This window comes from Dryobates pubescens, chromosome 13 (genome assembly GCF_014839835.1).
Source record: "Dryobates pubescens isolate bDryPub1 chromosome 13, bDryPub1.pri, whole genome shotgun sequence".
Classification (NCBI taxonomy): Eukaryota; Metazoa; Chordata; class Aves; order Piciformes; family Picidae; genus Dryobates; species Dryobates pubescens.
The window spans coordinates 20,244,332-20,267,152 of NC_071624.1; the positions used below are offsets into that span (position 1 = coordinate 20,244,332).

General features: G+C 62.5%; 1 protein-coding gene across 1 annotated transcript in view; it reads left to right on the forward strand.

Annotated features, from left to right (window-relative positions):
* The window catches only part of CAMKK1 (calcium/calmodulin dependent protein kinase kinase 1), an 85,915-nt gene that overhangs the window by 37,211 nt on the left and 25,883 nt on the right, over positions 1-22,821 (forward strand). Inside the window, exons 2-6 of the mRNA XM_054166967.1 lie at positions 200-724; positions 9,580-9,627; positions 11,605-11,658; positions 21,875-21,926; positions 22,402-22,535. Of these exons, the coding sequence (XP_054022942.1) occupies positions 200-724; positions 9,580-9,627; positions 11,605-11,658; positions 21,875-21,926; positions 22,402-22,535 (813 nt within the window). The remainder of the gene's footprint in view (positions 1-199; positions 725-9,579; positions 9,628-11,604; positions 11,659-21,874; positions 21,927-22,401; positions 22,536-22,821) is intronic.

Below are 22,821 nucleotides of genomic sequence, written 5' to 3' on the forward strand. Positions count from 1 at the left end.
CTCTCCCTGGCCGTGGCACTTGTTGCTGATCTCTGTCCCCGGCACGCAGCTCCTTTCCTGTCGCAGCGTTTGTGACCCGCTCCCGGCCTGCCGCCGCTGCTCCTTCCCTCTGCTGTGCAGCAGGAAGCCAGAGCTGGGTCTCGTGGTTGTGTTTGTGTTGCCTGAGCCTTCAGCCCAGCTCTGTTTGTGTCTCCTGTAGGTATCTCCCGGAGCGGCTCCCCCGTGCCGTGCGCGCTCTGTGAGCCCTGCCCGCAGCTCTCTGCCGTCCCACCGGAGAGCGGCGCAGCTGGATGTGGCCATGGGGGACTCTGCAGCAGATGGCATGGCCGGAGCCGCAGAGCCCTGCTGCCAGGACACACGGAGGCAGCTGGCAGAGCGGGTGGCAGCCCTGCGGCTGGCCGCCGGCCCGGGCAGGGCCGAGGACAGCGCCGGGAGCGACGCAGCCTCCGGACAGAGCATCGCAGCCGCGCAGCGCAACGGAGCCGGCGGCGCCCGGCCGCCCGCCCGGCCCTCCGGGGAGGCTGCCTGCAGCCCTGCCCCCGGCACACCGCTCTCCAGGCCTGTCCTGTCCAGCAGGAAGCTGTCCCTTCAGGAGAGATCCTCGGGAGGTTCTGCGGCCTCCAGCGGCAGCCCAGGCTGCGGCCCCTACGCCACGGGGCCGTCCCCGCGCGTCCTCCGCAGGCCGACCGTCGAGTCCCACCGCGTCTCCATCTCGGACGCTGAGGTAGGGCTGCTGCTGCTGGGGGGCTCCTGCAGCACGGGGCTGAGAGCCCTGGGGTTGCTAAGGGAAATAGTCCCTGCAGACAAGCTTGGGACGGTTGAACATCCCTGCAGCCGCCCTAGACCGCTGCTGGCTGCAGCCCTGCTCCTCACCTTGGCTCCCTCAGCCCTCGTGTGCCTGCCACAGAGCTGTGTGGGAGCCAGGAGCCTGCTGAGGAGCAGCGGCAGGCAGGGGAAGGGCTGTGACCGAGGGGCTCTGCTCTTGTGTCCCTGCTGGATGTGTCCCTCGGGGGTTTATCAGTCACAGCAGCTCTGCTGATGGTGTTTGGTGGCTTTGAGCTGCTGGAGATGACCTGGCTGCTGTCATCCTGCCCCTGCTGAAGGCATGCTTTCATCTTACAGAGCTTGAGGGCTACTGGTGCCTCCTGCTCCTTTGTGCTCAGAGTGTAACAGCAGTGATGACCTTCCTCTGCTCCAGCTCAAGAGGTTCTCCTTCCACTCTGCTCTGCCCTACTCAGGCCATGTCTGCAGTGCTGGGTCCAGGTCTGGACTCCCCAGTTCAGGAGAGACAGAGAACTGCTGGAGAGAGTCCAGGGGAGGCTGCAAAGGTGCTGAGGGGCCTGGAGCAGCTCTGGGAGCAGCAAAGGCTGAGAGCCCTGGGGCTGAGAGCCTGCAGAAGAGCAGCCCCAGAGGGGAGCTGAGCAATGCTCAGCAAGAGCTCAAGGAGCTGTAGGGGGCAAGAGGCTGGGGCCAGACTCTGCTCAGTGGTGCCCAGGGACAGGACAAAAAGCAAAGGGCACAAACTGGACCCCAGGAGGTTGGATGTGAAGAGGAGGAGAAAGTTGTTTGTTGTGAGGGTGCTGGAGGCCTGGAGCAGGCTGCCCAGGGAGGTTGTGGAGTGTCCTTGTGTGGAGAGCTTCCAACCCACCCTGGGCACTGTGCTCCTGGACATTGTGCTGTGGGTGCCCTGCTGGGGCAGGGGTTGGGCTGGGTGATTCCCAGAGGTCCCTTCCAGCCTCACCCTGCTGGGATTCTGGGGTTCAGAGAGTGTCTCTGGGTGCCTGCATCTGTCCCTGCTGTCTGTTTTGTGGCTGCTCTCCTGGCCTCAGCCCCATCCCAGGCTGTCACACACTGGTGGTGCCCAAGGGTCTTGGTGCAAGTGGCTGCTGGTTGCAGCTCCTCATGTTGTGGCTGCTCCTTGCCCTCCCCCTGGCAGCACAAGAGGGAGGCTGTTCCCTGTCCCCTGCCATGCTCTCAGCAGTGCTCATGAAGAAGGGACCTGCAGCAGGGCTCTCTCTGGGTGCCAGCCAGTGCAGGTGGTGTGAAGTTGGTGTTTCTTGAAGCCAAAAGGAGTTCCCCTGGCTGGGGCAGGGGTTCAGTGTGCAGGGTCAGGAGTGCTGCAAGGGACCACAGTGTGAGCAGTGCTGGCAGCTGCTTTGGGTCTCACTCCTGAGTCATCCCCAGGCCTGGTCCTGTGGTTTTTACCTGCAATTTCTGGAACAGACCCAACTTTCCAGGCCTTGCCTTTGTGCCCAGGCTGAGCTGGGTTCCCATTCCTGTGTAGGAGTGGGGCAGGGCAGAGAGAGGGCTGGGGGCTGCCTGGGGGTGCCACAGCCCCACGGGCTCAGCAGTGCCAGAGCAGAGAGGAGGCAGCGTGCTGGGCAGGGACCTGCTGGGCAGGGACCTGCTGGCCTGGCCCTGCAGGGAGGGCTGCAGCTGTGCCCTGCTGCCACAGGAGGCCAGCTCAGGAGAGGCCTCTGCTTCCTCTTGTGCCTGCTGAGGGATGGGTGCTCTGCAGGGGCTGTCAACCTGCTGTGCCTCTGGAGCTGGCAGTGCTGAGCTGTGAGCTCCCCTCCGTGCTGTGCCTGGCCCCTGTGCCGGGGCAGCCAGGGCTCAGGAGCAGCCCCAGGCTGAGCCTTCCTCCCCTGGGTGGTGCACAGCATGCTGCTGAGTGTGGCTGTGCCAGGTGCTGCCCTTGGCACCCTGCTGCTCCAGACACCCTGGCCCTGCCCTGTACCATACTCACTGCAGCTGACTCTGCCCAGTGTGGAACCAGGGGGCCTGGAGATCAGCACCTGTGAGGCTGGGGGGTGGCCTCCTGAGCAGGGGAGGGAACCCTGGCACCTCTGGGGGGTGGCAGGGGTGGATCTGGCAGGGTGGATCTGGCAGAGTGGGTCTGGCAGGAGTGGGTGGCAGGGTGGATCTGGCATGGGTGGGTCTGGCAGGGGTGGGTGGCAGGGTGGGTGTGGCAGCGTGGATCTGGCAGGGGTGGGTGGCAGGGTGGGTCTGGCAGCGTGGATCTGGCAGGGGTGGGTGGCAGGGTGGGTCTGGCAGCGTGGATCTGGCAGGGGTGGGTCTGGCAGCGTGGATCTGGCAGGGGTGGGTGGCAGGGTGGGTCTGGCAGTGTGGATCTGGCAGGGGTGGGTGGCAGGGTGGGTCTGGCAGGGGTGGGTCTGGCAGGGGTGTGGATCTGGCAGAGGTGGATCTGGCAGGGGGTGAATGGCAGGGGTGGATCTGGCAGGGGTGGATCTGGCAGGGGCAGAGCTGCCATGGTCCTGGGGTCTGGTGGCAGGTCACAGCAGATGTGTGATGGGCTGTGGCCCCCAGCCTGCAGGGCCTCACTTGCAGAGCCTGCAGCTCCTCTGCCAGCAGCCCTGTGCTCTGGGGAGGGAGAAGGGGAGGGAGAGGCCAGCTGGTGGGGGCAGACGTGACTTGGGTGCCAGCAATCCCATCCTGCAGTGCCTTGCCTGTGCCAGGAGTTGGCTGCACTCCTGCCAGAGTGCTGCAGTGTGCCTGACACCTCCCAGCTGCAGGCTCGCAGGCACTGCAGCCTCTCCCACAGCATCTGCACCCTGCCAGCAGCAGACCCTGCTTGGGCTGGGAAATGCTTCTTTGAGCTGCAGAGCCACAGAGTGCCTGGGGATGGAAGCCAGCCCCCTGCAGGCATCAGGGACACCTCCAGCTGGAGCCTCCAGGGACAGGGCCTCCACCACCTCCCTGGGCAGCCTGCTCCAGTGCCTCCCCAGCCTCACTGTGCAGAGCTTCCTCCTGGTCCAACCTAACTCTGCCCTGCTGCAGGTGCAAACCATTGCCTCTCATCCCATCCCCACAGGCCCTGGGCACAGTCCCTGCCCAGCCCCTCCAGGTACTGCAGTGTAGATGCAGCTCCTGCAGCCACTCTTCAGGCAGTCTTTGGTGGTCTCTCTGAGGTCACCTTGGAGCCCTGCTGTGGGGCAGCACAGATGCTGAACAGAGCTGTGCTGGCTGGAAACCATCGGCCATGGGCACTGGGAGTCACTGGGTTGGGAGGGGGAAGAGAGCCCAGATGAGAGCTGTGCTCAGAGGTGCTGCTCTGGGAGCTGTGCTTCATCATCCAAGCTCAGAGAGACAGCAAAGGTATCCTCCAAGGAATACCAAAAGGGACACAGGCTGGAACCCAGGGGGTTCCACTTCAGCATGAGGAGAGGCTTTGGTGTGAGGCTGCTGGAGCCTGGAGCAGGCTGCCCAGAGAGGCTGAGGCTGCTCCTGCTCTGGAGCAGGCTGCCCAGAGAGGCTGAGGCTGCTCCTGCTCTGGAGCAGGCTGCCCAGAGAGGCTGAGGCTGCTCCTGCTCTGGAGCAGGCTGCCCAGAGAGGCTGAGGCTGCTCCTGCTCTGGAGCAGGCTGCCCAGAGAGGCTGAGGCTGCTCCTGCTCTGGAGCAGGCTGCCCAGAGAGGCTGAGGCTGCTCCTGCTCTGGAGCAGGCTGCCCAGAGAGGCTGAGGCTGCTCCTGCTCTGGAGCAGGCTGCCCAGACAGGCTGAGGCTGCTCCTGCTCTGGAGCAGGCTGCCCAGAGAGGCTGAGGCTGCTCCTGCTCTGGAGCAGGCTGCCCAGAGAGGCTGAGGCTGCTCCTGCTCTGGAGCAGGCTGCCCAGAGAGGCTGAGGCTGCTCCTGCTCTGGAGCAGGCTGCCCAGAGAGGCTGAGGCTGCTCCTGCTCTGGAGCAGGCTGCCCAGAGAGGCTGAGGCTGCTCCTGCTCTGGAGCAGGCTGCCCAGAGAGGCTGAGGCTGCTCCTGCTCTGGAGCAGGCTGCCCAGAGAGGCTGAGGCTGCTCCTGCTCTGGAGCAGGCTGCCCAGAGAGGCTGAGGCTGCTCCTGCTCTGGAGCAGGCTGCCCAGAGAGGCTGAGGCTGCTCCTGCTCTGGAGCAGGCTGCCCAGACAGGCTGAGGCTGCTCCTGCTCTGGAGCAGGCTGCCCAGACAGGCTGAGGCTGCTCCTGCTCTGGAGCAGGCTGCCCAGACAGGCTGAGGCTGCTCCTGCTCTGGAGCAGGCTGCCCAGACAGGCTGAGGCTGCTCCTGCTCTGGAGCAGGCTGCCCAGAGAGGCTGAGGCTGCTCCTGCTCTGGAGCAGGCTGCCCAGAGAGGCTGAGGCTGCTCCTGCTCTGGAGCAGGCTGCCCAGAGAGGCTGAGGCTGCTCCTGCTCTGGAGACTTTCCACCCCCCCCCGGCTGGTTCCTGTGTGCCCTGCCCTGATCTGGTGACCCTGCTCTGGCAGGGGGCTCGGGCTCAATGATCTCTGGAGACTTTCCAGCCCCTAGCAGTCTGAGTCTACACTGGCTGAGAGACTGCAGGGAACTCAGATGAGAAGTGGAGAGCAGGCACTGAGTGCTGAGCTGCAGCCAGAGCAGGGAGAGCAGCAGCACAGGGAGGGGATTCTGCCCCTCTGCTCTGCCCAGAGCCCACCTGCAGCACTGCCTCCAGCTCTGGGGCCCCCAGCACAGCAAGGCTGTCTGTGGTCATGTTTGTGCAGACTGCTGGGGCCTTGTCACCATGTTCCAGGGGCCTGTGCCACCTCCAGTGCCCAGGCTTTCACCTGTGATAAGGCAGCAGGCAGCCCAGGGCAGTCCACAGCTTTGAAACCCCTCCAGGGCTGGGTAGAAGTGGTGCTGAGGGCCATGGCTCAGGGATGCCCTGGCTTAAGGGTTGGGCTGGATGACCTCAAAGGTCTCTTCCAGCCAAACTGATTCTGTGGTTCTCTGGGTTTATGGCACAGCAGCCCCCCACAGCAGCCCCCACTCATCTCCTCACCAACCTTCAGGCAGCTGGGCTGGCAGCAGCAGCTCCTCTTCCCTCCCTTTGTCCCCAGGAGCAGACCAGTTGTGTGATTCTGGGGTGAAAGGGCAGAGGTGCTGGGTGCTGGGCAGAGCTGCTGGGTGCTGGGCACTGGCACTGGGAAGGGCATTGCTGGTTTCATTCATTCTGCCACCCCAGGCCAGCCTCCCTAGGTGGCCAAGGGAAGCCTTCCCTGAGGAGGGGCTGGAAGAGCAGAAGTCTCTCTGCAGGCCTGCTCCCCAGGGCTGCCAGCACAGCTCACTGCTTTGTGCCTTCTCTTCTGCAGTCCTTTCTGCCTGAATCTTCCTTTCTCTCTCACACATTCCCTTGCTCTCCCTGCATCCACCCACTCCTGGCCTTCAGGCTCTTCCAGCCCTGCTGGACACCCCTTGGGAACAGCAGGAGGCTGCTGCAGCTCCCCACTGCCTGGGGGTCTGCAGCTGGGTGTGGAGAGGATGAGTCAGGCCAGGGTGCTGCCCCCTCAGTGCTGCTGCTGGCCCCAGCCTGCAGCCGGGGGATGAGCTGCCAAAGGGACTTGCCCTGCCCTTGCTGGCCATGGCTTATCCCAGAGGCACGGAGAATAAAGCACTGCTCTGTCCTTTCCTTCCAGACCTTTGGCTGGGGCTCCTGCTCCTTTGGCCAGCCTGGTGCCAAGAGCAGTGAGAGGCAGTGCTTTGGTGTGGGGCTGATCCAGGTCTCGCTCTCCTCCAGCTGTGGGAGCTGCTCAGTTTCCTTCCTGAGGTCAGAATTTCCTTGTCATGCCCCAGGTAAACCAGGAGCAGGGCAGGGTGGGAACCAAGCTGCTGCACAGCATGGCCTGGAGAGCTTCCCCTTGAGCCTTGAGACCCCCAGACTCACCCTGCCAGAGGTCTGCCTGGGGTGGTCAGACCACAGCTTTCCTGGGAAGATGCTCGGCAGCCACTCTTGAGACAGGAGTTCCCCCAGGCATTGCTAATTACCCTGAGTTAATTAACCTTTAGCCACACTTCCACCCCTCTCAGGGCAAGCTTTGAGAGGAGGCAGCCCAAAGCTGCTGGTGCAGAGAGGCTGGCACGGGGCTGCCTCCAGCCCAGCCCCTTGCACTCTGCCAGCCACTGCCAGGAGGTGCCCAGGCTCCTGCCCTGGGGGGCTGCAGAGGGTGAGGACAGCAAAGCTGAGCCTGTGCTGCCCAGCTCTGGCCAGTGGCTTGGTAGAGCACCCAAGCTCAGCAGGTTTCTCCCAGCAGGCCTCTCTCAGCAGCTGCATCTCTTGCAGCAGGTTCAGGAGGCACCCAGGGACCGGGCTGTGCAGTGAGGCTGCAGCCAGCACTGTGCCTGCTGACCTGGTGCTCCTGCAGCCTGTGTGGTGCTGGGCTGCCATTCTGTCCTGGGCTGTGGATGTTGAGTCAAAGTCTGTCTCTGCCTTGCCTGCAGGAGCTCTGGGCTGCCTGGCTGGCCTCTGCCATGCCTCACAACTTCCTCACTTGCAGCCGTGGCTGCCCCTGAGGCCTCTTCCCTGGCTTTTGCTTTCAGAGTGTCTGGTTTTGGAAGTGCTGCTGCATGAAGCATGAGGTGAAGCCAGCACTCTCTTCACTTCTGGCTTTTAGTTCCCAGTCTTCTCTCCCCTGCTTCTCTTTAAAGGCTGTCTCAGAGCTGCTGAGAGCTGTGGCTGCTCTCAGGCAGGGGAACCTGCTGCTTCCAGAGGACACAATCTCCATTTCAGCCTGGGCCAGGCAGCAGCCTGCTTGCTTCCAGGAATGTCTCCCTGTGGAAACAGCTCTGGCTCCTCATGGAAGTCCTTCAAGCTCATCCAGGCCAACCACTCTCTGACTCTGCCAAGGCTGCTGCTAACCCATGGTCCTCAGCACCACATCTCTGCCTCTTTGAAACACCTCCAGGGCTGGGGACTCCACCACTGCCCTGGGCAGCCTGGGCCAGAGCACAGGGCAGCGGAACAGCTCTGGTCCTTCCACACACAGCCAGGGTGTGGGGGTTTGTCCTCTTCCACTGTTGTTCAACCAGAACCCCCTGGAGATAGAATCTTCTGCTGTTATGCAGCTGATACGTGACAGGGTGTGCCCAGGGGCAGAGACTGCCCCCCTGCCCAGCCCTGCTGAGGCCTCCCCTTGGCTGCTGGGGTCAGTTCTGGGCCCTCGCTCCCAGAAGGACACTGAGGAGCTGGAGCAGGGCAGAAAGGGCAACAGAGCTGGGGAAGGGTCTGGAGAACAGGGCTGGGGAGGAGCAGCTGAGGGAGCTGGGGGTGTTCAGCCTGGAGGAGAGGAGGCTGAGGGAGACCTCCTTGCTCTCTGCAGCTCCCTGAGAGGAGGCTGGAGCCAGGTGGGGGTTGGGCTCTGCTCCCAAGGAACAAGGACCAGCACAAGAGGGAATAGCCTCAGGCTGCCCCAGGGCAGGTTCAGGTTGGACATCAGAAGAAACTTTTGCACTGAGAGGGTTCTCCAAGCCTGGCCCAGGCTGCCCAGGGAGGGGGCTGAGTCCCCAGCCCTGGAGGCAGAGCTGTGGTGCTGAGGGCCATGGTTCAGCACCAGCCTTGGCAGAGCTGGAGTTGGTTGGACTGGAGCTCAAAGAGCTTTTGCCAAGCCAGAGCATCCTGTGGCTCTGTCAGGTGGGGATGTGGCCATGGTGAGAGCAGAGCCCTGGCTGCTCCCAGCCTTCAGCCCTCCCTGCCAACCCCCTCCCCCCCGGGGCCATCCTGCCCCTGCTCACTGCCTCCATCTGGCTGCAGGGGAGGTCAGGAGCTGCTCCTGGAGATGGGGAGGGGTGGGGGAGGGTGGGGGAGGTCCCTTGTAGGCAGGGGTAAGAGGGTGCTGGTGGAGGGTGCTGGTCAGAGGGTGGTGTCTGGACACAGGGCCAGGGCTTAGCCCCTGCTCCTTGCACTCAGGCCAGGGGGCGCCTGGGTGGGCTGTGTCCCTCAGAGAGGCTGCAGGGCTGCCTCAGCAGTGCTGGCCAGGGGCAGCAGCACAGTGCTGCCCACAGGCTGCCTTGGTGCAGTGCAGAGCAGGAGGTTGTGCTGCAGGCAGGGGCTGCCCTCACTGCTGAGGGGAGCTGGAGGCCTGCAGCAGGAGCTGCTCCCTGCAGGGCTGCTGTGAAGGGCAGGCAGAGCTGAGGGGCTTGGAGGCTTCCACAGTGCTGGCTGCTTCTCTGAGCTGCTCTGCAGGGCACTTCCCCATCCTGCCCTGCTGCCCAGGACAAAGCAAGGGCTGGGGAGCTGAGCAGGGGCAAAGCCAGGGCAGGAGGCCTCAGCAGCAGGGCAGGAGGCCTCAGCACCAACCTGTCCCTGCTTCCTTTGTGAAAGTCTCCATGGTGCCAAGCAGAGCCTTGCCCTGGGGAGTGAGTCTGCTCACACAGTCCCAGCAGGGAGGGCTGGAGGGGAGCTTTGGAGCTCACTCAGGCCAAGCCCTGCTCCAGCAGGGCACCCACAGCACAATGCCCAGCAGCACAATGCCCGGGGAGGGTTAGAAGCTCTCCACACAAGGACACTCCACAACCTCTCTGGGCAGCCTGCTCAGGGCTCCAGCAATCAACCCCCTGCCCCATAACCATTCCAGCAGCTGGAATGCTCCTGGGCTGAGCCTGGAGCTGTGCTGGGAGCTGGCTGGAGGGGTGCTTGGTGTTTCACCAGCACAGCCTGTGTCAGCATTCAGCCCAGGGCTGCTTTGTCCTGGGCTGCAGCCTCTGGAGTGGAACACAGGGCACTGGAGCTGAGGTTTGGGCCTTCAGCACTGCCCCTGCTGGGTGCTGATCCCTGGGCAGGGCTCTCATTGTGTTCTCTTTTGATCTGCAGGACTGTGTGCAACTCAACCAGTACAAGCTGCAGAGTGAAATAGGCAAGGTAGGTACTGTCCTGGGCACCAGCAGCCCTCCTGCACAGCCCTGGAGCTGGCTGCAGAGGCTCTGCCAGCCCAGGACCCCTTGCTGGCCAGGACTCCTTGCAGCTTGCCTGGGGGTTTGGAGCTTGGTTGTAGTCTGAGCAGGTTTTGCTCAAGGTCCCAGTGGAGTTCCTTTCTCTGCAGCTTGAGTTTATTCTCCTGCCTGCTGAAGTGGCTGAGCTGGCTGCCTGCCAGATGGAGCACCCAGAGCTTTGGGCACAGCCTAGCAAGGAAAGAAACCCCACAAAGCCCAAGGGGGAGGGCAGAGGTTAGGGCTAAGGTCAGCTGGAGCTTCCCTGCCCGTGGAGGCAATGTCAGAGGCATTCCAGTGGGTGTTGAACAGCTGCAGAAGGATCCAGAGGAGATTCCTCCCCAGCTGTTGCAGCTGTGGGCTGCTGAGCACTGCAGCCTCCTGCCCAGCACCCTGCAGATGCCCAGGGTGCTCTCTGCAAGCTGCCAGAAGGGATTGTCCCTGAACTGCAGAGGCCTTCACCCAACAGCCAAACCTGCACCTTCAGCCCAACCTCCTCTCCCAGGTGAAAGGCCCCAGGCTGTGGCAGGAGCCCTTGCCCTGTGTGCTTGGCTGCTGGCAGGGTGTGAGGCTGGAGGTGCCACTGCTGCTGGCACAGCTGCTGCCACCTGCAGCAGGGCTCTGGGCAGCCTGGGCTGGTCCTTGCTTACTGCAGAGGGGTTGGACTGGGTGACCCTTAGAGATCCCATCCAACCCAAACCACTCTGAGGTTCTTCAGACCCTCTTAAGAGTGCTGCTTAAGGTTGTGGTTTAGTCAGGGAGCTGCCAGTGCTGAGCTGGGGATGACTCTGTGGTCTTTCCCAAGCCTTGGATGGTTGGACTCAATGGCTTTCAAGGCTTTCAAGGACTTTTCCAACCACAGCAGTTCTGTGACTCTAAGGGCTTCTCTCATTGGGGTCAGGAGGGCTGAAGGAGGGTGTGAGGTCCTCTCTCTGCTGGGTTCTCCCCTGCTGCTTTCTTCCCTGCAGGTCAGTGAGCAGACAGGCACCCTGGGGGTGCTGCTGGTCCTGCTGTGTTCCTGGACCAAGGAGGTGGCTTGTTGGGCTCCTCTGAGACCAGGACCTTCATTCTTGCTCCCAGGGAAGTCAAGAGAAACCTTCCGAAGGTTGTCATGGCACTGCCATCTCCCTGGGAGGGGAGGTGCAGTCTGGACACAGGACTGCAGAGCCCCAGGGCTGGGGATGGAGTCTGGCTGCAGGCTGGCACAGGAGCTGTGGGTACAGCAGCAGCCAGGGCTGCAGCTGGGCAGCAGGCAGCTGGTCCTCACCAAAGTCCATTTGCTCTCAAGAGTGGGAGAAGTTGCAGCAGCAGAGGGAAAGGAGTTCCTGCAGAGCTTCCACCCACAAACACCTGTGTGAAGATTGTCCCAAACACACCTTTGGGGTAGGACAGACAAGGCAGGAGGTGCTCCAGGGAGACCTCAGAACAGCCTTCCAGTCCCTGAAGGAGCTCCAGGAGAGCTGGGGAGGGACTTTGGACAAGGGCTGGGAGTGCCAGGATGAGGAACAATGGCTTTGAGCTGTATAAAGCTTGATTTAGATGAGAGCTTCCCCAGGAGGGTGGAACAGGTTGCCCAGAGAAGTTGTGGAGGCTCCAAGGCAGGAGGTGTTCAGGGCCAGGCTGGATGAGGCCCTGAGCAGCCTGTGCTGGTGGGATGGCAGGGGGCTGGAGCTGGCTGAGCTTTGAGGTCCCTTCCAAGCCTTCTGTGATGGCCAACACTCAGCCCCTCCAGGCACTGCTGCCCAGGGCCCCAGCACAGAGCCCCACTGCAGGGTCACTTCACCCAGCACCTCCTGGGGCCTTGAAGGATGCTTTTTGCATTCTGTGAGACCAGAATCTCCCAAGCCTTGAGCAGTGAGGAGAAGCTGTGAAGCTGCTGCCCTGACTGTGCCTTTGTGTTCCCTTCCAGGGCTCCTATGGAGTGGTGAAGTTGGCCTACAACGAGGACGACGACAAATACTACGTGAGTGTGGGCCCTGCCCCTCCCAGGCCTGGGGCAGGGAATCATGGCCTGGGGGGGTGGGAAGGGGCCTCTGGGGGCACACCTCCGAGGATCTGGCACCAAAGGTCAGGGCATTGTCAGGTGGCAAACACAGGCCCCACTCATGGCTATGGGGAGGTGCCAGCCAGCCCTGTGCCATGGCTGAGGGTTTACAGCTAACCAGGCTTCACAGACCCCCAGCATGGGGGGGTGGGGAGGGACCTCTGGAGCTCACCCAGCCCAGCCCCTGCTCCAGCAGGGCACCCACAGCACAATGCCCAGCACCACAATGCCCAGGGCGGGTTGGAAGCTCTCCACAACCTCTCTGGGCAGCCTGCTCCAGGCCTCCAGCACCCTCACAACAAACAACTTTCTCCTCCTCTTCACATGGAACCTGCTGGGGTCCAGGCTGTGCCCCTTGCTGCCCCTTGTGCTGTCCCTGGGCACCACTCAGCAGAGCCTGGCCCCAGCCTCTTGCCCCCCACAGCTCCTTTAGCTCTTGCTGAGCATTGCTCAGCTGCCCTCTGGGGCTGCTCTTCTGCAGGCTCTCAGCCCCAGGGCTCTCAGCCTTTGCTGCTCCCAGAGCTGCTCCAGGCCCCTCAGCAGCTTTGCAGCCTCCCCTGGACTCTCTTCAGCAGTTCTCTGTCTCTCTTGAACTGGGGAGCCCAGACCTGGACCCAGCACTGCAGACATGGCCTGAGTAGGGCAGAGGAGGAGGAGAACCTCCCTCTGCCTCACTGCTTGCAGCAGTTGTGTTTCTGGTTTCAGGAGCTGGCTGTCCCTGCTGGGCACAGAGCTGCTGCCTGTGTGAGGAGCAGGTGGGTGCCTTGTGCAAGAGGCAAGGAGCTGGAGGCAGCTGCAGCAGCCTGGTGCTGATTTGCTCTGGCATTTTGCAGCTCTGAAGAGGGTCACCTGAGCTGGGAGGTGTGTGGGTGGTGGTGTTCAGAGCCTGCTGAGCATTGCAGGCTGGGCCCAGCAGGAGCAGGCCTGTTGGAAGGACACAGGGCGGGTGGCAGGTGCTGGACACTGAGCTCCAGCTGGGCAGTGCCCAGCCCCCCGTGCCCTTCCCCTTTGCAGGATGCCTCCTCATACCCCACACTGCCTGCTCATGAGGTGTGGGGTGCAAGTTTTGGTCTTTCAATCCTTTGCTGAGCTGCAGCCAGAGTAGGAGAGGTTTGAATTCAAAACAGCTGCTTAGAGAATCATGAACTCACAGAATTGTTTGAAGGAGGCCTCTGAGCTCATCCACTCCAACCTCAACCCAGCACCACCATGGCCACCAAACCCTGGCCCCAGGTGCCATGGCCACAGCTTGCTTGAACACCTCCAGGCATGGGGACTCCACTACCTCCCTGGGCAGCCTCTGCCAATCCCTGGCCACTGCTGCAGCAAAGAAATTTCTCCTGATCTCCAACCTAAGCCTCCCCTGGCACAATTTCAGGACATTTCCTCACCTGATGCTAGGGACCCCCACCTGGCTGCAGCCTCCTCTCAGGGAGCTGCAGAGAGCAAGGAGGTCTCCCTCAGCCTCCTCTTCTCCAGGCTCAACACCCCCAGCTCCCTCAGCTGCTCCTCCCCAACAGGTTCTCCAGACCCTTCCCCAGCTTTGCTGCCCTTCTCCAGGCAGGCTCCTCCTCTGTCCCTCCCCTTTCAGGTGAATCCTGACCATCCCAGCTGGGATTCCTGCCTCAGCTGTGCTGATGTCCCTGCTCTTGTCCCCTGGCATGTTTGGCTCAGGCTGAGAGAAGGAGCTGGGCAGCTGGCAGGAGGAAGCTGCCTGGCTGTGTGTGGCTGTGCCTGAGGGCTGGTGGGAAGAGCTCTCAGCAGCTGCTGAGGATGCCAGGGCAGGAACCTGCTGAGCAGAGCTGGGTGGCTGCAGTGCTGCTGAGCTGCAGCTGCTGCTCCGCTCTCCATGTGCTGAGAGGGGCTCCTGCTTCACTGCCACCACCCAGTGCTCCCCTGGGTGACTCTGTGCCCTGCAAAGCCCCTGGGCAGGCTCCTGTGCTGCTCCCTGGCCCCCTGCTCAGAGCTGTTGGCATTGGCACAAGGAGCAGATGTAAAATGTGCTCATTCCCCAGCTGGATTTTCCTCCCTGACTGATCTGCGAGTAGCAGAGCAGGCTGCAGGGCTCAGGAGGGAAGTGGCTGCCTGTTAGTCTCTGTGAGCCTTTCATGCTTCCAGCAGGCCTGCAGCTGGAGGAGAAATGTCTTGAAATGAAGGATGGAAGAGATGAGGCAAAAATCTGGACAAGGAGCTGGCCAAGAAGAGGATCCACAATTCTTTCCACCTTTGCAAGCTGACTCACCAGCACAGCAGGCTGGCTGCTGACTCCAGTGCTCAGCAGGGAGCTGGGGGTAGGTGAGCAGTGCCTGCTGCCTCCTCTCTGGGGCCAGAGAGCCACAGAATTCTTCCAGCTGGCAAAGCCCTTTGAGCTCATCCAGGCCAGCCATCCTCTGCCTGCCAAGGCTGGGGCTGGCAGAGCCACAGGATGCTCTGGCTTGGCAAAAGCTCTTTGAGCTCCAGTCCAACCAACTCCAGCTCTGCCAAGGCTGGTGCTGAACCATGGCCCTCAGCACCACAGCTCTGCCTCCAGGGCTGGGGACTCAGCCCCCTCCCTGGGCAGCCTGGGCCAGGCTTGGAGAACCCTCTCAGTGCAAAAGTTTCTTCTGATGTCCAACCTGAACCTGCCCTGGGGCAGCCTGAGGCCATTCCCTCTTGTGCTGGTCCTTGTTCCTTGGGAGCAGAGCCCAACCCCCACCTGGCTCCAGCCTCCTCTCAGGGAGCTGCAGAGAGCAAGGAGGTCTCCCTCAGCCTCCTCTGCTCCAGGCTGAACACCCCCAGCTCCCTCAGCTGCTGCTCCCCAGCCCTGCTCTCCAGACCCTTCCCCAGCTCTGTTGCCCTTGCCTGGCCCTGGTCCTGCCCTCAGTGGCCCTGCTGGGGCAGTCTCTGCTGGATGGGCTCCAGCTGTCCGTGGCAGCTGCAGGCTGTGACCAGAGCCTGAGCTGCTCAGCCAAAGGCAGAGTGGAAGCCGTGGGCAGGTTCCCTGCTGTGGCTCAGCTAATTCCTTCAGCTCTGCTGCCTGCTCTGAGCTGCCTAAAGCTGCTGCAGCCCCGGGCTGGCTCCCAGGGCTTCAGCCTGGCTGCCTGCAGCAGCACAGGGTGCACAGCCCCCGGGCTGCCAGCCTTGCAGGGACAAGGCTCTGGTTCCTTCCCACCCTCCTGTTGTGGAGTTTGAGGCAGGGCTGTGGAGCTGCTCCTGGGAGGAGTTTGGAGAGGTGGGGAGATGGGGCTGGGGGGAGCCCTGGCAGTGCCTGGTGCCAGTGCAGCGAGTGCCAGCCTCTGGGGCAGGGCAGATGGCTGCACTGCTGCTGGACTCTGTGCTCCAGGGGCTCACCCCCTGCCTGCTGGGGCACTGGGAGCTCTGCCCCTGCTTGCTTGGTCCAGGAGGGCAGGCAGTGATCTCCACCCTTCCAAGATGCTACAGGAGCCCAGGGGCTGACAGACCTGGGGAAGCCTCAGGGAAGCTAATTGCACAACTGCCTGAGGGTTCTCAGCTGCCCCCCTGCCAGCCTGTCTGGCACACCTGAGGGCCATGCTGCTCCTCCACCTTCCATCCCATCCCCTGCAGCACTGCACCCCAGGCCCCCCAGCAGATACTGGAGGCAGCTGCCTGTTCCCAGCAGCCAGAGGACACAGCTGGGGTTCGGGGAGCCCAGGGGGGCTTCTGCTGTGCACTGATTTCCCCCCAGGTTTAGCTCTGCAGGGTTGGTTTTGTCTCAGTAGTGAGAAAGTGAGAGATGAAATCCTTGTGTTGGGGTCTCCACCTGCAGCACTGTGTCCAGGTCTGGGGCTCCCAGCACAAGAAGGACATAGAACTGCTGGAGAGGGTCCAGAGGAGGCCACAAAGATGGCCACAAAGGCTGCAGAGCCTCCCCTGTGGGGGCAGGCTGGCAGAGTTGGGGCTGTGCAGCCTGGAGAAGAGAAGGCTCCAGGGAGACCTCAGAGCAGCCTCCCAGTACCTGAAGGGCTCCAGGAGAGCTGGGGAGGGACTTTGGACAAGGGCTGGGAGTGACAGGATGAGGACAATGGCTTTGAGCTGGGAGGGGAGAGATGGGGACTGGAGATGAGGAAGAGATTCTTTGCAGTGAGGGTGGGGAGAGCCTGGCACAGGCTGCCCAGGGAGGCTGTGGCTGCCTCCTGCCTGGAGGTGTTCAGGGCCGGGCTGGATGAGGCCCTGAGCAGCCTGGGCTGGGGGGAGGTAGGGGACAGGGGGTTGGAGCTGGGTGATCTCAGGTCTCTTCCCACTCAACCATTCTGTGATTCTCTGCTCTATGGCAAAGCAGCAGACACAGAGCAAAGGCAAATGGGTGCAGGCAGAGGCCTCCCTGGGGCTCATGGTTGGTGCTGGTGGAATTGGTGCTGTGCAGCCCCAGGTGATGTCCCCTTCCCATTTCCAATCCCCAGAGCAGAGCAGTGCTTGTGCTGGACATGTGCAGCAGCACTGAGGGCTGCCAGGGCTCTCCCCTGGGGGTTCTCTTTCCTTTCTGATCTGGTTTCCTAAGAAACAAGCTGGGGCTGGTGGTCTCCTGCCTGTGCCCAACAGTGTTTGCATGGAGGCTGTTTGCTGCCAGCTGTGTGTGGTGGGGAGGAACTCCTGCCACAGACACCCAACCTCCCTACAGCTGGCATCTGCTCTCCCTCTGGCAGCTTCCCAAGGCAGCTGCCCTGTGGCTCCCAGCTGTGAGGTGGCTCAGAGGACAGCAGTGAACATCCCCAGTGGATGCACATCAGAGGAGGGCACCCAGCTCCCACTGCCTCTCACAGGAGACCTCTACCACTCCCTGACAGGAGGCTGCAGCCAGGTGGGGTCCAGCCTCTTGCCCCAGGTACCAAGAGACAGGAGGAGAGGAAGTGGCCTGAGGTTGTCCCAGGGGAGGTTTAGGTTGGACATCTGGCAAAAATTCCTCAGGGAAAGGCTCATCAGGGACTGGCCCAGGCTGCCCAGGGCAGTGCTGAGGGGTAGGAAAGCCATCTGGGTGAGGATCAGGGCTGTGTGCAGGGAGCTGCTGGCTGTGGCTGGGCTGGATGGCCTCCAGGGCTCTCCCAGCCAGGCAGTTGTGTGGTGCTGTGGGGCTGGCAGGCCCCACCTGCAGGAGAGAGAGGCCAGCAGTGCTAAGGCCACGTGTGGAGATCTCCTGCAGGCTCCTCTGAAGCCCTCTGCCTGGCCCTGCCCTGCCCGGCCCTGCCCTGCCCGGCCCTGCCCTGCCTGGCCCTGCCCGGCCCTGCCCTGCCCTGCCCTGCCCTGCCAGGCCCTGCCCTGCCTGGCCCTGCCCTGCCCTGCCCTGCCCTGCCCTGCCCTGCCTGGCCCTGCCCGGCCCTGCCCTGCCCGGCCCTGCCCTGCCCGGCCCTGCCCTGCCAGGCTCTGCCCTGCCTGGCCCTGCCCGGCCCTGCCCTGCCAGGCCCTGCCCTGCCCGGCCCTGCCCTGCCAGGCTCTGCCCTGCCTGGCCCTGCCCGGCCCTGCCCTGCCCGGCCCTGCCCTGCCAGGCCCTGCCCTGCCTGGCCCTGCCCTGCCCGGCCCTGCCCGGCCCTGCCCTGCCAGGCTCTGCCCTGCCTGGCCCTGCCCTGCCCGGCCCTGCCCTGCCCGGCCCTGCCCTGCCAGGCCCGGCCCTGCCCTGCCCGGCCCTGCCCTGCCCGGCCCTGCCCTGCCAGGCCCTGCCCTGCCAGGCTCTGCCCTGCCAAGCCCTGCCCTGCCCTGCCCTGCCAGGCTCTGCCCTGCCTGGCCCTGCCCTGCCAGGCTCTGCCCTGCCAAGCCCTGCCCTGCCAGGCCCTGCCCTGCCTGGCCCTGCACTGCCTGCCAGCAGCAAGGCCCTGTCTGGGCAGTTAGCTCTGCTGGAGAGCTTTGCTGAAGCATCCCTCTGCTGCTGCCCCCAGCCAGGAGGAAGCCAGGGCTGGGACTGCAGTGCATCTCCTGTGCTCCCCTCTGCTCCTCTGTTCGCTGAGTGGCTCTGGCCCCATGCCTGAGCACATCTCCTCCCCAGCCCCCTGCTTGTGCTGGTAGCAGCAGTGGGGCAGGGCCTGTCTCCAGCCCTGCCTGTGCACCACAAGGTGCTGCTGGGGCTGGGAGGTTGGTGTGAGGATGCCCTGGGGCTTCTTCCACAGCAGGAGAGGTGCCTCACAGTCAGCTCACCGGGCTGTTGGATCAGCAGTGCTGTGGGCAGCAGGGCAGGGCCGGGGTTGTCCTCCTGTGCTCAGCACTGGGGAGGCCACAGCTTGAAGTCTGGGTTCATTCCAGGAAGGACACTGAGGGGTGAAGCAGGTCCAGAGAAGGGCAAGAAAGCTGGGGAAGGGTCTGGAGAGCAGGGCTGGGGAGCAGCAGCTGAGGGAGCTGGAGAAGAGGAGGCTGAGGGAGACCTCCTTGCTCTCTGCAGCTCCCTGAAAGGAGGCTGGAGCCAGGGGGGAGTTGGGCTCTGCTCCCAAGGAGCAAGGGATAGGATGAGAGGAAATGTTGTCAGGTTGCCCCAGGGGAGGTTTAAGCTGTTCATGAGGAACAATTTCATCCCCAGAAGGGTTGTCCAGGCCTGGCCCAGGCTGCCCAGGGCAGTGGTGGAGTCCCAGCCCTGGAGGGGTTTGGAAGCCCTGGAGCTGTGGTGCTGAGGACATAGCTGGTGGTGCCCTGGCAGTGCTGGGGTGAGGCTGGGATTTGGGTGATCTGTAAGGTCTCTTCCACCCAGACTAATTCTGTGATTCCATGATTTTGTGAGGCAGTTCCCCCCTCAGCTCCCCATCACCATCACAGGGAGGTAGCTCTGGTTCCCTCCTTGCTGTCCCCAGGAGCAGCTCTTCTCTTTGCTGCTCTCTCTGGACCTTGCTGCTGCTCCCAGCTGCTCTCCAGAGCCTGCCCTGGGGAGGAGCAGCCTGCTGTGGGACCACTGGTGGTAAGGGTTCAGTTCCCCAGGCTGGACTCCCCAAGCACTGATCCAACTTGGAGGCTTTCAGCAGCAAATTTAATCTTCTCTTTCTTCTTTCTCTGGCAGAAGGCAGAGAGCTCTCCAGAAGGGCCTGGCACACAGGCAGCCTCCTGCCCCTGCCTCCTGGCTCTGCTTGACAGAGCAAAGTGCTTGGATTCCTTCAGGAGCCTGCATTGTGGAGAACCCAAAGCCAGGGGAGCAGCATGCCCCCCAGGCCTGGTGCTGGCCCCCAGCGGGGTGCAGAGCACAGGAGCCCTGTGCAGGCTGTGGGCACAGCTCTGTGCTGAGTCAGGGATGAGCTCTGCTGAGACTGTCCCTCAAGAGCAGCCCTGCCAGCAGCTGCCTGGGGAGCTGCCAGGCAGCTGGGGACCAGGCAGTGCCCTTCCCTGGGCAGGGTTGGCTCCAGAGGGCTTCCCTGCAGCAGCAGCACCCCCAGCAGTGCCTGCAGGGAGCTGGGGGCTGGCTGCAGCAGGGGCCCCGAGGGCAGCTGCAGCTCCTGGGGTACACAGTGCCAGGGCAGCAGCCTGGCAGGGAGCTGCCCAGGGTGGCTTTGGTGACTTCACCACCAACCAAGCTGCTGAAGGGCCTTGAACACAGGGTGGTGAGGAGCAGGTGGGGGAGCTGGGGTCAGGTAGTCTGGAGAAAAGAAGGCAGAGAGGAGACTCAGTTGCCTTCTACAACTACCTCAAAGGAGGTTGGAGCCAGGTGGGGGTTTGGGCTCTTCAGGAGAAGAGGAAATGGCCTCAGGTGGTGCCAAGGGAGGTTCAGGTTGGATGTTAGGAGAAACTCCTCATCAAGGGTTCCCAGGCACTGGCCCAGGCTGCCCAGGGAGGTGCTGGAGTTTCCATCCCTGGAGGGGGTTTAAAAGATCATAGGATGGCTCAGGCTGGAAGGCACCTCAGAGATCAGCTCTTCCAAGCTTCTGCCATGGGCAGGGGCACCTCCCACCAGCACAGGCTGCTCAGGGCCTCATCCAGCCTGGCCTTCAACACCTCCAGGCAGGAGGCAGCCACAGCCTCCCTGGGCAACCTGTGCCAGAGTCTCACCACCCTTCTACTGGACAACTTCTTCCTCAGCTCCACTCTAACCCTGCTCTGCCTCTGCTGCAAACCATTCCTCCTTGTCCTGTCTCCAGACACCCTCAGGAAAAGTCTCTTTGCAGCCTTCCTGCAGGATGCCTTCAGGTCCTGGCAGGCAGCTCTGAGGTACCCCTGGAGCCTTCTCCTCTGCAGGCTGCACAGCCCCAGCTCCCTCAGCCTGTGCTCACAGCAGAGCTGCTCCAGCTCTTGGAGCATCTTTGTGGCCTCCTCTGGCCTCTCTCCACAGCTCTGTGTCCTTCTCCTGCTGGGGACACCAGAGCTGGAGGCAGGATTGGAGGTGAGGTCTGAGCAGAGCACAGCCCAGGGGCAGGATCCCCTCTCCTGCCCTGCTGCCCACACTGCTCTGGCTGCAGCCCAGCACACAGCTGCCTGAGGGCTGCAGGAGGCACTGCTGGCTCCTGGGGAGCTGCTCAGCCAGGGGGCAGGGAGGAGTGACCAGCCTGGCTCCTGGGGCACTGACTGATTCCTGAAGCAAATTGTGCCATCAGCTGCTCCCTCATCAAATATTTCTCTGCTGGAGCTCTCAGGGCTGCCTGAGTGGCCCTCAGGAAGGCTGTGAAGGCAGAGGGCAGGTGGAGGAGCAGGGACTGCTGATTACATTCAGTTTGGCTTTTGCTGTTCTGCCAACCCCAGCTGCATGGCAGCACAAATACCTGAGCCCCCCTCAGCTCAGCTGCCCTGGGTCTGCAGTACTGCAGGAGAGGAGGGGCCAGAGGATCACAGAGTCCTTGTGGCTGGAAGATCACCGAGTCCAACCCTTGACCCAGCACTGCCAGGGCACCACCAAAGCTTGGCCCTCAGCACCACATCTCCATGGGTTTGAAACCCCTCCAGGCATGGGGACTCCACCCCTGCCCTGGGCAGCCTGGGCCAGGCCTGGACAACCCTTTGAGGGATGGAACTGTTCCTCATGTCCAGCCTAAATCTCCCCTGGGGCAACCTGAGGCTGTTTCCTCTTGTCCTACTGCTGCTTCTTCTCCCATTCCCCTCCTTGTCCCTTTGCTGTGCTCCTGCACAGAGCTGGCTCCACAGTTCTGATGGTGAGGAGATGGATGGATGCCCACAAAGTATGTCCCTGGTGGTGTTGGGCATGGTGCTGGATCAGCCTGCAGGTCCTCTGGCAGCATGGGAGAGGTTTGTTTGTGGGTAAAAACAGTATCAGAAATAGGAAAGCCTTCCCCAGCTGGTGGAAGGGCTCTGAGCTCCTCCTGTGCTAGGTCTGTGATGTAGGCTGACAGGGTGGAAGTGGTCTGGATGCCATCCTGCAGCTCTTTTCCTTCCTCAGTCTGCTGGGAAGATAAAGGAGGAGCAGCCTGGGAGTGGCTCTGACCCACAGCACAGCCACAGCATCATCCACACTCCAAGTACAGAAGGGGCAGCTACAAGAGCCCCCTGGGTTCAGTCCTGGGCCCTCACTCCAGGAAGGACACTGAGGAGCTGGAGCAGGGCCAGAGAAGGGGAACAGAGCTGGGGAAGGGTCTGGAGAGCAGGGCTGGGGGGGAGCAGCTGAGGGAGCTGGGGGTGTTGAGCCTGGAGGAGAGGAGGCTGAGGGAGACCTCCTTGCTCTCTGCAGCTCCCTGAGAGGAGGCTGGAGCCAGGTGGGGGCTGGGCTCTGCTCCCGAGGGACAAGGGACAGCACAAGAGGAAAAGGCCTCAAGTTGCCCCAGGGGAGGTTTAGGTTGGCCATGAGGAAAAATTTCATCCCCTAAAGGGTTGTCCAGGCCTGGCCCAGGCTGCCCATGGCAGGGGTGGGGTCCCCGTCCCTGGAGGGGTTTAAAGCCCTGGAGCTGTGGTGCTGAGGCCATGGTTCAGTTGAACTCAAATGCTGTTAAAGCAAAAGGGTTCTGTGACTCTCCCCTCACAGGCTCCTGCTCCAAACCCAGACCTGTGTCTCCTTTTCTTTGTCCAAACCTCTCCTGTTTTCACGAGAGGAAGCTGGATGCAGGCAGTGGTTGGCAGTGCCTCTGGAGAGCCTGGGGCAGTGCTGTGTCTCTGTTGTGGCCACGCTAAGCAGAGGACTTCTGTAGGTCAAGGAACAGGCCTGAGCCATTCCCTGGTGTCCAGCACGCTCCTGGGCCACAGGAGGAGCTTTTGGCTCCTCTTCTAACTCTGCTTTTCCTTCTTCCTGCAGGCTATGAAGGTCCTCTCCAAGAAGAAGCTGCTGAAGCAGTATGGGTTTCCACGTGGGTATCTGCTCCCTGGCCTCGGCCAGGCAGGGCTGCTGCAGAGACCTCAGCTGCAGGGGCTGCACAGCCTGGCTCCGTTTGAGAGCTGGGGGCTGGGGAAGCTGTGTGGGCAGGGAGAGGGCAGGAACAGCCCCAGGGAAATCCAGCACACTTGGGAATTAGGTTCCCAAGCCTCTCTGAGGTGCTGGCTCTCCATGTTCCCCAGCTGTGAGGCCTAAGGAAGTGCTGGAGGTGAAGCTGGGCAGAGCTCTCCTCCCAGCAGCTCTTCTGCCCTCTCAGCTGGAAGCCTGGCTGCTGGGCAGGGCTGTGGGCAGCAGCCCGGGCTGGGGGGAGCTGAGCTGAGTGGGGCTTGGCAGTGTCACTCTGGGTGGAGATGGTGGTGCTCTGGGGTGATGGCAAGGTGGTGCTGAGCTGGAGGTGCTGGGCACTGCTGGGCAGGGACTCTGTGCTCACCATGCTGTCACACCTGCAGGTCGGCCTCCTCCCAGGGGCTCAAAAGCATCCTCTGGAGAGCAGCCCAAGCCCCTGGCCCCCCTGGACAGAGTCTATCAGGAAATAGCCATCCTGAAGAAGCTGGACCACATCAACATTGTCAAGCTGATAGAGGTGAGCTGTGCTGCACCCTCAGCTCTGCTGGGCACAGTTCTGCTCTGTACTGCAGCTGCTCCTCCCTGAGCCAGAGAGCTGCAGAAACTGAGGCTGCTGCTCCCCAGCAAGATCATCCCAACAGGGCAGGCTGCAAAGATGGGCTTGGGCTGGATGGCCTCCAAAGGGCCCTTCCCATCCAAACCACGCCAAGGGGGTGTGGATCACACTGACAAACTGAGATCCTTCCCTGGGCTTGGAGGTGTCAGTCATGGAGCCCCAGAATGGGCCTTAAAGATCATCCAGA